This window comes from Etheostoma cragini, chromosome 16 (assembly GCF_013103735.1).
Source record: "Etheostoma cragini isolate CJK2018 chromosome 16, CSU_Ecrag_1.0, whole genome shotgun sequence".
Classification (NCBI taxonomy): Eukaryota; Metazoa; Chordata; class Actinopteri; order Perciformes; family Percidae; genus Etheostoma; species Etheostoma cragini.
In genome coordinates, this window is record NC_048422.1 from 2,687,735 (window position 1) to 2,705,097 (window position 17,363).

The 17,363-nt window shown below is 39.8% G+C and overlaps 1 protein-coding gene and 1 long non-coding RNA gene across 4 annotated transcripts in view; one reads left to right on the top strand and one right to left on the bottom strand.

Moving 5' to 3' along the window:
• The first annotated feature begins 269 nt into the window (after positions 1 to 269).
• LOC117959031 lies at positions 270 to 643 on the top strand. Its single transcript, XR_004659858.1, has 2 exons — positions 270 to 381; positions 433 to 643. It is a non-coding gene; the product is annotated as an uncharacterized LOC117959031 (long non-coding RNA).
• Positions 644 to 1,918: 1,275 nt separating this feature from the next.
• Positions 1,919 to 17,363, bottom strand: part of LOC117959018 (WD repeat-containing protein 7) — a 137,022-nt gene continuing 121,577 nt past the window's right edge. For all 3 annotated transcript variants that reach the window (XM_034895852.1, XM_034895853.1, XM_034895850.1), the window contains 5 exons: positions 16,855 to 17,004; positions 16,509 to 16,591; positions 15,093 to 15,192; positions 6,573 to 6,677; positions 1,919 to 2,421 (listed from right to left, as the gene is read on the bottom strand). In XM_034895852.1, coding sequence (XP_034751743.1) covers positions 2,218 to 2,421; positions 6,573 to 6,677; positions 15,093 to 15,192; positions 16,509 to 16,591; positions 16,855 to 17,004 — 642 coding nt within the window. In that variant the 3' untranslated portion in view covers positions 1,919 to 2,217. The remainder of the gene's footprint in view (positions 2,422 to 6,572; positions 6,678 to 15,092; positions 15,193 to 16,508; positions 16,592 to 16,854; positions 17,005 to 17,363) is intronic.

Here is a 17,363-nt window from a genome sequence, read left to right on the forward strand (position 1 = left end):
AATTAGAAGAAGCGATGGATATGGTTAGTTAATAAGTAATAAGGAATGTCAGCAACATTTAAGAGAACAGACGGCGTTTTCATTTAAAAAAGATTAAAGAAGATTAATGGTATTATAACTGTAAATGTGTCCCATTAACCTATTGTTTCTCTTAATTAAATGGAAATCAAGATCTTCATCAAGATCTTCTAAAGATGTAAATGGAATACTGTGACTTTTACAATTTTCTCCTAAATATAACTGACTTAAACAGATAAATTAACTCATTTGAAGAAGCAGTCAGTGCCAGGCAGACAGTCACGTTAGCCACAACAAATACACCAAAGAGGATCCAAGCTCAAACACAAGATTACCAGATTACATTAGACAGCAGATCTGATGGTATAGTCTGTACACATCCACATTTGGAGCAGGATAAACGAAAAAAGAAAGCAATAAAAGACAAAAAAAAGTCTTGACATCTATCAGTGAAATGTAAAGCGTTGTCATCTGCAAACAAACACACAATCCCCAAACAGGGCAAGAAAGGTGAACGCTTTTTTTTTTCCTTCAAACACATGAAACTCCAGTACAGTTTTAATAACGTGAGTGATTCCAGCACAGCCAGAGGAATTGAGTAACATGACCCACAATCATTGGAAAATAGGAAACATCCACTTGGGAACTTGAACCAACATGTAGACAAAGAGAGCAATGGAATCTGGGTGGTATTAATTAAAACAGAGAAGGGCTGAATAAACTAAATTGACTTAAAACCACTTGATAGCCAAAAGTGATTCCCAGCAGATGTTGGGTTTAGACTCAACGCAAAGGGAAGAAAAATTATAAACGTTTAAAGATAATCATAAAAAATATGATTGTTTTTGTTTTGGACCAAACAGATCAGTTACTAAGGAGCCATAGAATCTAAACTCAAGAACTAAACTGAGTTAGCATGTGTATCCCAGAACCCCTTTTGCAGAATTATACAATGTTGCCATTATCCCATTTAAATATAACAAAAAGAAATGGTTGTGCTTTTTAATATCTGCAGTGAGTAATGATGCACATCCAGTTTCTTAGTTTACTGTGATCGTGCTTTTAGGAGAAGTAGGGTGTGTGTGTGTGTACACGCACACCCAAGTGTATTTTCACACACACACACACACACACACACACACACACACACACACACTTCTGGGTGAAGCTCACAGAGCGTGGAAAAGCCTTGAAGGTGTCACAAAAGTATAAGCAAAACCAAAGAACTCTCTCTCTCTCTCACACACACACACACACACACACACACAGACAGACACACACACACACACACACACACACACACACACACACACACACACACACAGATGCAGTTTGAAATGTGTGAAGCGTGTGCATGTCTTACAGAGGATGGAGAGTACCAAAGCCTTCAAAAGAATAGCGGATAATTTACTTAAAATGTTTGCAACAAGTCTTGAAACAAGTTTTTCAAGTCTACATAAATAATTTATTTCAGAAATGAAAACTAAAGAAATCATTCTAGGGTGTTTCCTTTTTTGATTCTGATACAAAAAGTTGAATATAGAGAAAAGAAAATGGAGCCAAGATTGATTGATTTTGAGTCCCTATGTTAAATCCATATTCCAGTCAGTGTTTCTGCAGAGTCAATCCAAAAATAATTGCACATTTAAAAAAAGAGGATCTTATTTAGCACTGAAATAAAATATAAACTAGGAGGTCAGCCAACTGGGAGCAAGCCGAAGGCCGACTTTAAAAAACAGCAACAGTTGGGATACAAAATGGCTGCAACAAGTTGGTGATAAAGTGGATATGTGACATCCAGCAAAAAAAGCAAATAAATAGGAATGAAAGGAAGGTTTTAACTAAAAAAAATACATTGACGCAAATCATAATGTAAACAAGCCTTCTATCACAGCTTTTTAATAAATTACAGAGTGAGTTTCCTCACAATGATCACTATGGAAGATGAAAACAAAAGATTCCTCCAGTCCAAATCCTGGACCTGAGCTGGGTTTTTACTTTTTCCACATAAAATGTCTTATTGTTTTTTTACAAGACAAACAGGGAATGGAACCACCTGAGCCTTTACCATCAGCCTCGCTTATTTTTTAGACTCGGTGTAGACTCAGCAGCTCAGGATCCATATCTGCAACTAAAGCTAAAGTGACCACTGACCATTACAGACGACAACAAGGGCTCAGCTGCAGATACACATCTGGTTTAGACCATGAAGCGGTGCTCCTTGCCGTCGTGGGCCATCAAGATGACGTTGCGGTTGGAGGTCCAGATGAGGCGGGCGAGCTTCAGGTGATTCTGGGAGCCCGGGGACGCCGGCTGCACAGGAGGGACCTGGTAGGTCTTAATGCAGCGGAGCTGAGGGGCCGAGTTCAACATCCCGATGCTGCCCAGCAGACTGGTGTTCATCTGAGGAGAACCAGAAACACACAAAGCTGCAGATAACACGTACGTACATTATACATTATACATTACACTAGCCAACACTGAATACATGTTTTCAAACTCACACTGGCCAACCTAAATTAGTAAATGAATAAATAAAAACAAAAATTAAAAATTTAATTAAATAAAAATGAGTAAAAATAAATAATATCTGTAACAAAACTGGGCGTTTTCTTTTCTATCTCATGAGGATTGTAGTATTTAGAGCTATCCACCATGGCAAACAGCTCTGAAACTGCTCTGGTCCTATCATAAACATGGAATGGTGAGAATATCCAGGAGATTCCTGTGTGTTATGTTCAAGATCAAACTTGGAAATGGAAGTTTAGAGTGGGAAAATATACTGAAACCAGCAAACTCTCCCACTTTACAACTTGTTATTATGGTTATAATTGTTCGTAGTAAAACTATAAACTAAATAAAAGCCAATTTATACTTAGCCACAAAGATATTCTTTGTATCTGTGTAATCAGAGCTGAAACTTTCCTGTGCTTCAAAGTTTTTACCTGCTTTACCTTTCCTGTTCTATTTATTGTTCGCATACATTCTATACAAACTATTGTCTAATACTTGTGTAAAATAAGTTTTTGAACATTTGGAAGGAAGACCCTTATCACCAGTTCCTGTTAGTGACGATACTCCTGAACTCTCTGATGAAACATTGAGATTAACCCGTGATGTTTGTGTCGATGCGTCCTGAGAAGGCGGCACACAATTAGACTGTCTGTGCTTGTGTGTGTGCTTGTGTGTGCTTGTGTGTGTGTGTGTGTGTGTGTGTGTGTGTGTGTAGGAAAAACGGAGTAGAAAGTCTATTGTTCCCTGAGACAACACCACCCTTATCTCTCTCTCTCTCTCAAACACATACACACACAATACAGACACACAATACACACAACACACACCGACAGAGCGTCTGCCAGCTCATTACCACAGCAGCCGTCTTGCCGGCGCGCTAGCAGCGGTTTATGCTTACAGTAATGCCATTAGTGTGTGTGTGTGTGTGTGTGTCTGCAGACAGTCGTGTCAGAGGTCGTAAAGACCTTTCATTCAAAATAACAGTTCTGGGAAGAAGCTAGGACATGTGTGTCTGTCTGTGTGTATGTGTTTATCATTTTCATGTGTGATTGGTCCGTTGACTTTATGTTATTGCTTATGTTCATATTTATTTCGTGCACTGGAACTTTGATTTGCAATTTATTCTGCTTTTGTATGTACAGCATATCATAAACAAAAGATTAAATAAAGAGAATACTTTTATGACTAATAGTGCACAATATGCACATTATGTTTATTTGACGGAAAAAAAACCTGAAGGTGTTTTTCTAAATGTTTCAGCTGCCATTTTAATTAAAACAAATCTTTCTTTAATCCCAAAATTTTTTGTCAGTTTAGATCTGATACAACTCAGTAGTAATGTTTTTTGTACTGTGTGGTTGGGTTTACTACACAGCTGCTAAATAAACACACAACACAAGTTACTCATTATAAATCTACTTTTCATGCTTGATTTCGTTAGCTTTGGTTCAGCTGCCAGCTGCGGATGAATCTTTTTAACACCAAATACCAGAGCTGGTAAATGAGTTTAAAGTTTGACCGATTCAAATCAATCACTGTCCTGCTCTGATTTCCCTTTATGGCTATACTGCCATTGTCAGCACTGTTACATGTTTGAAATTGCAATACCACAGTGACCAATGAGGACTTAGTCCTCAAGTGTGAACAGATGCATCCCTCTACCAGCACACTAATGATCCTAATGCTCGGAGAAACAAGGCACCTACAAAAGCTGCTGGAATTTAATTCAGACCAACTTCATCAACAGCAACTGTTAACCAAATCAGAATAGGTGTCACCTTTGATGACATTTTCTCGTTCACCTGGACCGACGGGGGAGGGTGTATAGCTGCAGAGACGGCACCCCTTCTCTTCTCTGCTTCTCTTCATAGTCCTCAGACCCCTCTACCCACTAGATCTGGCTCAGGTCTGTCTTGCACCAGCTCGTAATTTCTGTAATTCCTCAAATAAAAGCCAGTGCCTTTATTTACCTGAACTCCAGAAGTTACCTGGCTTTTTATTTGAAGCAGGCTTCTATTAGAGACAAGCTTTTATTTCTAATTTCATCTGTTTGACAAGTAGGCTATAATTGTTTTAAATCAACCTTTTTAAAAAAGCCAATTTGGGTCAGAAATAATCAAACACCACCAGTGTGTCAGTTTGAACCCTGTAAATGTTCCGGGTATTAATTTCGGTAATACCGGTACTACAGTACTGCTGGTAGATTACGATAAGATCTTACAGTAGTTACACCAGTATCTGATTAACGTTGTATATGGTAGCTAGTTAGCTTCTTTTCTAGCTCCAGGCTAACTTTTGTCCTCCCACCTCCAGCTAGCTAGCTTCGTTTCTAGCTCCAGGCTAACTCTTGTCCTCCCACCTCCAGCTGGCTAGCTTCCTTTCTAGCTCCAGGCTAACTCTTGTCCTCCCACCTCCAGCTAGCTAGCTTTGTTTCTAGCTCCAGGCTAACATTTGTCCTCCCACCTCCAGCTAGCTAGCTTCGTTTCTATCTCCAGCTAACTCTTGTCCTCCCACCTCCAGCTAGCTAGCTTCGTTTTTAGCTCCAGGCTAACTCTTTTCCTTCCACCTCCAGCTAGCTAGCCATGTTCTGCTCCTGCCAGCTCATCTTGTCGGCTCATCCCTCTGTTTCTTCCAGTATCGGATCCTCTTGGGGTCAATGTCGAAATGTCTTGCAGTTTTTCACCCGAGTTTTCCTCTGCATACTTTAAAACTCTTTTTGTTTACTTGGCTGTGTAACACATACAGCCACATTTACTCAAATACCGGAAGGACAATAATACGTAACCCAGAAAAACAAAGCATGAATATATTGTTGAATCTGTTAAATTGGAAGAAATGTACATTACGATAAACTTCAATGCACATTATATGAAAGGCACTTTTATATATATTCATATATTTCATATATTTGGACACCACACTACTGCACTAATGTAACCTGCAAAATTGGTTTTTTTACATTTATTTACATTTAGCATATTATTAAGTAGTTGCACATTTTTGTCTTCCCATCCTGTACATATTTAAATATTTCTTTTAATTTATTCATATTATTATTTCATGTATATTGTATGTATGTATATTTTTCCTAGTATTTCATTTATATTTATATTTGTGCTTGTGACTGATTTTGCCGCTGTAACACCGTAATTTCCCATTTTTCTTGGGATCAATAAACATCTATCTATCTATCTATCTATCTATCTATTCTGTAACACTTTTCCCCCGGCCATAATTTGAGGCCGGCCTTTATTTGTTCGTGTTGACCACGCCCCTGGCCACTATCAGAGGCCCGGCTTTTAAATGACTACCGGTATTTATTTGAGGAATTACAGTATGGTGTTATAGTTTTAGACTGCCAAGGATCTTCCTTTTTTACACTGAGCTCCTCTCTCTTTCCATTTGCATCCATGTCCCAGAAATGCTTATTACTAACCTAGCTCTATGGAGTTGTTCCCTGGAGTTCTTTCCCCCCCAGCAAGTTTCTTTGGATCAGGGAGGCTCTAAAATCATGTTTGCAGCTGCCGCCGTGGTCCTGCTCCACGTCCTGCGATGCCATGTTACATTCTACTACGCTCTGCAGTGCCCTGCTACGTCCTGCTGTGCCCTGTAATGCCCTGCTATGCCACGAACTACTACAAACTATTATTTATTGTCATATTTCCATTATCTTTATTGGGACTTACTACTGTTCATCACACATCACGCCTACCAAGAGCCTGGGTCTGCCCGAGGTTTCTTCCTAAAAGGAGTTTTTCCTCGCCACTGTTGCACTAAATGCTTGCTCTGGAGGGAAATACTAGAATTGTAGAGTCCTTGTAAATTATAGAATGTGGTCTTGCTCTACTCTATCTGTGAAGGGTCTTAAAATAACTCTTGTTATGAATTGATACCAATAATAAAACGGAATTGAACTGATGGCTGAACTTAAAACTTTCTAAGGCCTAAAAACTAAACATGTAAGACTGTATGTATCTGTATTTATGAGTGTGTGTGTGTGTGTGTGTGTGTGTGTGTGTGTGAGTGAGTGAGTCATTCACCTGCCAGAAGGAGATGTGGCTGTCAGCATTTGAGTACGTTGCCAGGTAACGGCCATCAGGGGCGAATGACACTGCCGTGATAGGACCCTTATGACCGTGGATGTTCTGGAGTGGGAAAGTCAAACAGACTCATTAAACCAAATGAACCATTTTTTAACAGCAGCTAAACTCATGCATCTTAGTGAAAACTTGTAGAAACTGGTTCCTCTGAATTTTGCAGGCACAGTTTCAGTGAATCCTTTAAGGAGATTTCTTTCACAATACTGCGTTTGTAATAAAAATCAGGCTCAAATCCGGTAAAGTAAACAATTCCCAAAGAAAAAAAACAAAGAAGCTCCCTGCTTGCAAAGAGTGACGTGATGTATGTTACAGTCTTCAGAATAAAATGAATATATGATACAAAAAAACTTTTTTCATTGGAAATACTTTAAACCAAAGGAACGGAAAATAACCAAATACAAATGCAACAGCAACAACATTAAACCCAATGTACTACTATGATGCAGTACTACTGCTTCAACTACTATTAAATTGGCACGTATATTAATTATGTAATTGCAGCTTCTAAAGGGCTTTGTATGAAAATAGAAATGGAAGCAAATGCTTTTAGATTAAACCGACCGCTAATGTTTTCTTTTACAATGCAAAAAAAGTTGTTTACTTAACTTTTTATTTTTGTTTTAATATTAATGTATTAACTGTTTAACTGATAGTATTAAGTGGTCAAAATTCTTATTGTCAGTAAATGGTTTATCATTCACATCCCTGTGTACAATGGATGGACAGACAGACAGGCATCATCAGTCCCAACTCACACATTTGTGTGCTTACCACACTGCTGACATGTCACATCCAAAAACCTGAATGAAGACATGACTCTGTTCACCGCCCTAATGTAAACTTCACGGCCTCTACAGTCACTGCAGTAAACTGTTGGTAACAACCAATAACACCACAGCAGTGCATCGATCCTGATATGGGTGTTAGAAATATTTTGCCAACCCCCGCTGCTGTCCAGACAGCATGCACATAACAAGAGTCCCCTGTACTATTATACTGAAAGAATATTACAACCTTGATGTGTAAACTCACTGATTAGCTATAAAATATGCCACTATATGATAAATAAAAAATATGGTATGAGGTATAAATACAAATACTTAGTGAAGTAAACCACTAAACTCTTTCAGATATGTAATAAGTTACAATAGGGACTTGATAGGAATATAATAAAGGGGCCTGAAATGATAAACTAGTGCTCTGGATTTTAATTTTTTGTATGTTTATGTACTTTCAAATACTGCTTTTGTTTTTTTCAATACAGTCCTGCCCGGACATATCAAGTTGAGTTATGATATGTCTTTTCAGTCTTGTTACCGCTGTCTCTCTGCCAGCACACACCGCTGTAGCACACAATGAAACTAAAGGACTATGACTTTCCATCTAGCATTTGATGTCTTGCTGCATTATTTTTTTGGCATAATGCAAACTAATTTCCTCTGGTTTCCCTTTAAGTAATACAAATGTCTGGCCTATGACTCTGTTAAAATTATAATGTTATAATGTTCTAGGGTTCCCATGCTTTGCTTTTGTGTTAGGGGCTCATTTTTGACAGGCACTATGCAATAAAAAGTGTGTTTACATGGGTGTGTGTGCTGCTCGTATGGTCCAAAATTGTAATAGAATTTTATCAGATTATGAAGTGTAACACAGTTATTGAGGTTCTATAGAACCTTTTCACAAATGAAAACATAGTCTCTTTATAGTATCAAAGTGGTTTTGTAACGTATCTAACGTATCTAAAACAACTTCATATTGTTCCTTATCACCCGTGTACCTAAGGACAGCAAACGCTGAGTTTTCCACACAATTCCTCTTGCTGATGAATCTACTAAAGCAGCATCAGCTCGCGGTTCAAACCCTGACTTCAATAAATCCTATTTTGTAATAAAAATGAGAAAAATAACACATTTTGGTCTTTGTTGAAATTTCATCGAGGCATCTCCGAAAAACTTGTTTTGCTGTCTTGCCGCCCAGATTTTCTTTGACAGTAAGTGTTTGGGTTGGACGAGTTAATTCCATCAGATGAGGGGCAGCTTCTGGCCCAACAGATGCTGCCATTCGCCTCCAGAACTCAGGGGACGAAATAAAGCGGCGTTATGCCGCGTGTAACACAATAAACAGTCCCACCAGATGAAGGGTGTGTAACGCAATAAACGCCATCCCAGAAATCCCCACCCCGCCTCTGCCTGTGACTGGTATTACAAACTCCAGATACGATTAAGATGGGTTGCCTCAAGCATCCAGACCATGAAATAATAACCCCTCTGTGGCGATTAAAGCAGAAAAATAATAATAGCTCAATGAAATGAAAATCTCATCATTTTAATTTGTTCTCATTCTCTCTTCCTTTTAGGGGGAATCCTATTGTTATCAGCATTATTGGCTAAGAAAAAGATGATTTTTTTGGATTGCTTTCCAGCCTATATTCTGGTCTATCGCTCTTTCTTTCCTACCTCTCTCACCTCTTTACAATCCCTTTTTTTACCCATCTTTCTGTCATCACCTCTGTCAGTCTTTCTCCTCCATTATTGTCTTTTTAGCGAGATCCCAAATCACATTTACCATCACTAATGTCGTTAAAAGCAAAATGATCAACAGAGTGGACAGCTCAAACCAAATAATCTTTAAACTGATGAGACTTAAAGATGACCCCAACTAGTTTTTAAGATCTAGATGACTGAACTTCAAATGTCTTTTGAAAATGTGTATTCATTACATTCACTTGGCAAATGCATCTGGGGTTTATTGTTTTACTCAGGCACAATTAGACAGGTGGAGCTGGGGATTAACTAACCTTTTTACTACCTGAGCTACAGCTGCTTAATTAACAAATGATGCGTTAATTAAGTTTATATAAATTAATATTTATTTAAAGACATAACCAGGAAATTGGAAAATGTAATGAGTTTATTATGAATTATCAAATGCCAAATAGAAGGGGATAGAAATCTGTATAGAAAGAGACACCGGTTGCAGAGTAGACCTGTTTAAATGTGCATCAAATATTGATGCTTTCATATATATTTAGATTTGTGTGTGTGTGTGTGTGTGTGTGTGTGTGTGTGTGTGTCACGGTGGACTGCCTACCAAATCAATCAGCCTATCAGAGAGCAGTGGAGCACACTGAAACCATTTACAGCACTCTGTACTTCAATACACCTGATGCCTGGGGGACTCAACTCTGTGTGTGTGTGTGTGTGTGTGTGTGTCACACAGAAGGCTCATTCCATCTTTTTGCCATCCTCCGTGACTAAGACGGACAGCTCTAAAGTCCCGCCTCCTCTATGTTAACCAATACAAAAGGTGTTTTCACAGAAAGTTGCATCACATATTGCGTATTTGGTTTAAAACTCACAAAAACCCATTGCATATTCAAACGCTTTCTACTGATGTGTTTGTTATAGTGAGCTGCATGACGTAACATAGGCCATGAGCCAAAGCTGGAGCAGGTCCTGGCAGTGTGCACTGCAGGAAGGAGTACTAGCCCAATGCATACGAACAAACGTGTATTAAAGCACCTGTAAATGCTGTTTAAGTATGTGACGTGTTATGACGCATAGTTAATGCACACAGTAAATATATGGTTTATTTTTATGGAGTAATGCGCTCAATAAATAGGAAACGTGTTTAATGTAAAAGTACTGCAGATGTAATAGTTAGATTCGGTCTATTGTGTTTTGTTTCTCTCGGAACTACAGTCCCCTGTTGTGGTTTCCGCTGCGACGGAATTTGTTCCGGTGGGTTAAGTTGGAGTTACTCTGGCCAAAGCGAACAGTAAAGCACTTTCAAGGATTTACAGACCTCTTTTCAGGACAAGCAGCCGACGAGGTATCTTGTCTTACATGTGAAGCTTTATTTATATCCACGCCAAGCGCAATATGTACCTTTTATTTCTCTCTGTAATGTTCAATTTATTTGACGTGCTTACTAGGTTCATTCATATAGTTCTCAGGGCGTGACGTGGATACATTGACCTAAGGACAGATGCAAAGCAATAAACGCCTGTTCCAAAGAACCAACATGTGTCCGGCTTGTTGCGAAGAGAGCTACAGCACCTGTTTAGCCACTTTTTAGCAACGGCCTGCCTTATACTCCTGGAACAGCACCACGGTACCTGCTTGCAGGTTGTAGCTAACAATTACACACCCTAGCAATGTATAGTGATTTCAATAAGGGGATGCTAACAACATCTAGTAAAAGGGTACAGATAGTACTAAAGTTGCAAAAAATACAGATACTGAAAATACAAAAGCAGCTGGATATGTGTAAGCTTGTCCGGTTAACGCTACGCAGAACAGCACAAACACACAGGAAGTGTGAATTCAGTGGCTGGACAAATATAAATATTAAATTAGTATGTATGTTGTGTATACGAATTGTAGTTTCGGTCTGCATTATTTAAAGCGTATTCATAAATGTTCCTGACTGTATGCTAAAAATGCTAACAACTGAGTACAGTAGATGCAACATTTATGGCTGTTGGTTCCGTCAGGGAATGCTAGCAGTGCAAAGTGGATACCAACAGAAGTATAATTACAGCTAAACAAGTGTTTGTATAGGTAATGCTAACGTTGCTCACAATCAGGTAGAGATAGCACTGCAATAACTGTACAGCTAAAGAGGAGGAGGAGCTCCGCAGCATTCAGCACACGGCAGATAGTGCGGGACGGGAAGTCAAAAGATAAAACATCCAGATAATTTCCAAAATAAAGGGTGGCCTCTAGCTTACCCAGTAAGACCATTCACCCCATGTCGTGGCTCAGGGTTCAAATCTGACCTGCGGCCCTTTGCTGCGTGTCATCCCCCATCTCTCTCTCCCCCTTTCATGCCTATCAACTGTAATAAAGGGAAAAAGGCCCCCAAAAAATGTTTAAAAATAAAAAATGTCCAAATAAAATAGTGCGTGCTCACAGCAGATCATATCTCCCTGCACTACACCTTGAAAACACAGCACTGAGTTGTTTCCTCTCTACTCCTCTGGATGGAAAAACTGTTGTTGGTTTTGTGGTTCTATTCTACATGATTTGCGAGATCTCGTGGGTCCTCGTGGGTTATCAGCTAAGCAGACAAAGAGCAGAGAGTGCGACTTGGCAGCCCGCTAACTTCTTTCTCTCTCCAATATAACCAACTAAAAATGTGAATGCAGACTGAAATTCAACCGTGCTGTTTTGTTGGGATTAAGCTATAAGCAGAAGGAAACTCCGCTAGCTGCTAGGCTAATGTGCAATGGTAAACACTGCGGCGTTAACGTTGATGTGTCCACATCCACCTCAGCTCAATGGGCTCCTCCAGTGACGAGCAACTTATGTTTTTTCCTCGTCATAAACTCTTGAAAGTGGGATAGATAAAACAGTTGAAGAGGATAACTACACAAGGATTATTGCTTTCATTGTATTTCACAATATCTGTTCTCCTGATCTTAAGCGATAATTTAGTGTATGGCCAGCTACACTGATGGGCTGTGCAGAGGGAGGTGTTAACTGTGAGGCAGAGCTATACCTTTTAGTTGCAGAGCGTTTTCAATGGTGTGAGTGATTACAGACAGAAACAGATGCAGACAGAGAGCAAGATCAGTTTGTTTCTTTGTGTTCAATTAGTAGACTCAGTAGAGTCTATTAAAGAAGCAGAGCAAGCAGCTGGACACACACACACACACACACACACACACACAGTGATGCAGCTTACAAAGGGCTGTTCACGGAGGCTGATCAAAGCTGTGGCAGATGGTCATGCAGGGACTAGCTAGCTACAGTTGGACAAACGTGCATATGCACGCAAGCTCACACACACACACACACACACACACACACACACACACACACACACACACACAATCATCTCCCCTTTCTCCCCTCTTCTATCCTCTATCTTATAACCCATGTTCCTTCTTTTAACCCATCATCCATTCTTAGGTTCATCTCTTGCTTTTCTTCATATTTCTTGTTTAATTTTCGCATTAAAATGAGCTTGTGATCAAAGTGTTTATTCGGCCTATGGATTAAGCCTACTGATCGTACAGATTTGGCATTGATTGTTCAAAAGGAGCAGATTTGAACCCGGATTTTATAATGCTATTTATCCTAAAGTTGACATGTTTCTCTGGACATGTTACAACTTTATTTCCACATAGAAAATTTGGGGCTGCCCGCCGAGTATCTTCTGAGATAACGGACGATGATACGCCTACATCCATGGAATGGCTGCCAAAACTCTCTCCCCAACTTCACCTTTTGTCCACAGGACAGTCACCATTTCTTGGTCAAACTTAACTGTAAAGAAGACCCCCAAATGCGAAAGGGGGGACAATTTCAGCAAAAAAACTGCGGCCAGCCAGACTCAGACGCCTGGGGCAATATGGTATGTTTCCCCGACAGAACATACTATTTTCTGTTACTGTTGTTAGCATTGTTATCCCCCAGCGCTGGGGTTTGTGCTGACTGGGTACAGATTCCTGTAAGTTAATTATAATGGCTGGCTAACTGTGTATTTGTCGTGTCCCCAGGGTGGTTGACCGTTCTCATCCCGACTGAAGTAACTTAGCGGCGGGAAGTGAGGCAGAAAACCAGGGTGGAATAGCTGGCTAAATTAGCATAAGATTTGTCTTCTGTCTACAAAGCAATTGTTAATGCTAGCTGGCAAACGTAATCGTGTGTTAGCCCAGTGCTGTTTAACATTAACTTTACTTCGATCATAGCAATCATACTTAAAATAAAATAACTTGAACAAAGTAACCTTATAACATTCCCCACCAAGCATTAGCATGAGCTACTTGTCAGCGTAGCACATAATGTTAAGCTGGATCGATCGATGTCGAAATTTATCAATGAATTAAGTCTCTGGTGTATTATTGTGTTGTAAGTGGCATGTAATCAATGACAAAATGATGGCGTTTGGCAGAAAGCAATCTGTATTAAGCGAACATTTTTTACATATTATCCCTTTTTTTACCTCAGTGTTGTCTACATTAGCTTGGCGTACAATATGATGGGCATTAGCTAGTGATAAAAAATGTGGCTAAAACTTAATTTAACTTCAATGCGCAAGTGTTTTTCGATACAACATAAATTGTAAGGTGTCACATACAATGGCGACGTGAGGTTTTGAGGTTTGCCTAAACTGCAGTAATACAACATGTTGTATGAAGAATTTTGCTACGTAATTGTGTGCGCATTTCATGACCAAGCAAAGCTTCTGTAGTTCGCTTTGGGTTTCGCTATCGAGCTCTCCCCGGGTCGCTGGGGACGACTGGCGAGGGGAGGCTTGGACCTCGTTGAAACTGCGTGCAGTTCTAGTTTTGTTTCTTTCTTGTTGAAATAATTGGCCCATTGTTAAAATCCTCTTTCGGTAAGTACCAAGGAGTACCAGAATCAATAAAAACCAGAAGAAATAAAACCTAAGAGATATCCAGCCCTATTAATGAAGACGATAGTATTATTGTACTGTACATTTGAAATGAAATGACAGAAATGGTTACAGCAAACACTCGTACATGCACTCGTGCGCGCACACACACACGTACGCACCCATGCACGAACACAGACAGACACAGACACAGACACACAGACACACACACATATTGTTTAAACTGTTTGCTTCCTCAATGGCATTATCAATTAACTGTTAATTACTGTAAATAACACTCAAAGGAAAAGCGTGTTCTGTCTTTACACCCCGCTTGCTCGCACACACACACACACACACACACAAGCGGCCGCACACACACACACATACACACACACACACACACACAAAATGTCGGGTGAACATAGGCCAGTGCTGTTATCAGATATAAATGACCCCCTGCACCAGACTGTTCAGGTTACTGCAAATCAATACGCAGCAAATTACCAACAAACACACACGCACACGTACAGAAATACACACAAACAAAGGCAAGTAACACACACAAAACACATACACTAAACAATCTTACACACAATAAAACATAAATGTGTTCAAAGACTCAACAAATGTGATAAGAGAGTCATTGCTTCATCATTAATCAAATACTGAGAGAGAAAAATACGTTAAGGCAATACTCTCCTGCTTCCCTCTTTATTTTCTCGTAATTTTCCTTTTATTTACACCTATTGTTACTGCTCTCCAGTCTTTAGATGTGATGCATCCTTTTTATGGATGGACAGAAAAATTTAAAGAAAGGAAAGAAACAATTGGACAGATGACAGATGTTGGACGGATGAATCAAATGATGGATGTTTGATGATATACTGTAAAAAAGATGAGGGAGAAGAGGATGATCCACAGTAGATGATCAGTTCATCAGATGGATGGATGAATGATTAAGCAAGAGATGAACAGAGATGAATATAAAAATGGATGGATGGAAGGATGGAAAAAAAACTGCAAGAGCAGGTGAAAGCTCGACACGGCTTTTTCTTCCTGTTGTGATCAAACGACAGATCTAATTAGATGAGCGGTGTAGAGTTTTTAATGTACCTGGCATTTTCCGGTACGGACATCGTAGAGGGCCACTGAACCCTGGCGAGCTCCCACAGCAATGCGGTGACTGCGGTCACAGTAACCAACCATGTAGAACCTGAACAAGTGGACAACAAACCCAAGTTAACACATTCAACAAACATTCAACTGGGCATCATCTAGAAAAAGAATGAAACAGGAAGATATCCAAAGACAAAGAGTCTGAACGCTCCGTTTCAGTTTTTCAGGCTTAGTATTACACAACTGTAAGGCAGCCTTCTATGATAACATTATTGCATGTAACTACATGCTAACAACAATAAAATGTCATCTTGGCTGCCATTATTGTTAAATTCTCCCCAATTCCGAGTCCCATTACTCCTGAAACAATTTCCGTTAATGTAGTAACTCTACAGTTTAAAAGCCTTTATTTGTAATGTTTGACTGTGGAAAATAATGTTATATTCTATTAGTGTCCACTGCTAACTGTAGCAGCTACACGGCTACCGGTAGTAAACAATGTCCTCTGGGCGGCCAATGTTGTTACGCTGTCTGGATTTACCCTGCAGAGATCTGAGGAGCAGTTAACCATAGTCCTCAGAAAAAGACCGGAGTTTAGAATACCAATGCAAAAAGTGGAAGGTGATGGACATCCGGCCTAAAAAGAGGGACATCCAGCGGACATTCAGCAGAAGCACCTCCAGACAGCCAGTAGGGAAGAAGTGGGTCAGAGCTTCACTTGTGGCTCTGATTTGGACAAAAGCCTTTTTTTGTATGAGGTTTAATCAAACACTGTCTAGTTGAAAAGATCACATTGGGTGTGTTCAAGTCATCCTATTTATCGGCAGCAGAGAGCTAGAGCTGGCCACAAACCAAGAGGCCTTAATTAACATAACCAAGCATGCTGCTTCCCACATAGTCCTGTCAGTGATTCCATACCACAAGGCTGGCTTTTTTGGCTGCTGCTCTCCTGTCTAGAGAACTAGTTGCTGTTGGTGTTCACCCAGTAAAGAGTGATCCCTTTAGTGAGGATATTTAAGAAAGGGGTCTGCCTTTTGCTTATGTCTCTTTCTGACAGCCAGTAATGGGTACCCAAGCAGAAGCTTCCCTTGTGGCTCTGGCAAAGGTCCAATCGAAGATTGGCATGTCTAGTTTCTTGAAAATGTCACTTTGTTTTTGTTAAACTCATTGGACCTGAGAAACAGTTAAGCCGGCAGCACCAATGACTATATTTGACTGTTTTTCCACACATAAGCAGTTCACTGCTTTAACTGGTTTCACTGGTTTAATGGTATCCGAATTTTGGATAGATAGTAACAGTACTCTGATCCAATGGATTCACAATTGTCAGATTGAAATCACTCTAGCCCCATAGATTTGGCCCCCCTTCTAGGCCCGCCCCTGGGACTTATTGGCCCAGAGACACACACTTACTTGCAAATAGCAGGGAAACACTCCTGCAGTCCTTTCTTCTTCACCAGAGACCCTTCAATACAGTACATGATGATGTCCATCACCTGAAGAAGAGGAGGTGAAGAGGTGAGGAGAGAAGGAGAAGAGGAGGAATAGAAGGAGGTGATATTTCCCATAATGTTGTTTTTGGAAATTTTGTGGAAAATGGAAAATGAATTAAACATTTTTCACAGATGTTGGTAACTGTTTCTAAACGCCAAATATGCAAGTGGATTGTTTTACTTGTATTGTGGAGAATTCCATCTTCATAATTAGTAGTAAGTAGTAGTTAGTATAACATGTCATATGTTATATGTCATATGTTTACCTCGACCAGCAGATCCACAACGTCGCCAGGCATTTTCTCTATCAGGATGTCAATCACTCGCAGTATCTCAGTCTTGGCTCTGGCCAGAGTGGTGGTGTGAACATTCTGCTGAGACTGAGAGTTTGCCTGAGCTGCGTTGAACCGATGAACCTGGCAAAAAAAACGTATGCGTTTGTTATTAATGAAGAGAGCATATATGTAAGACATGACACACAGACAATGTGCATGCTTCAGCTAAGCATGTTGTTTGAAAGATGAATAGATTAATAGATTGTACCTTGGAGCATTGCTATTATGATGGCGGATATGCACAAATTTTTGTCATATTTTTTTATGTACGGGTAGATGGATCTTATGCATGTTTGTGTGCTGCTGCGCTTCCTTGTTTGTGTGTAATAAACATAGTGTGCGCAATGTGCATAAGCCTAGGCGCATTTTAGTTGGCTGTTTAAATAATAGCTTGAAATGCTGAGCTATTGACTTTAGACCAGGTTTTGGTTGGTCAATGG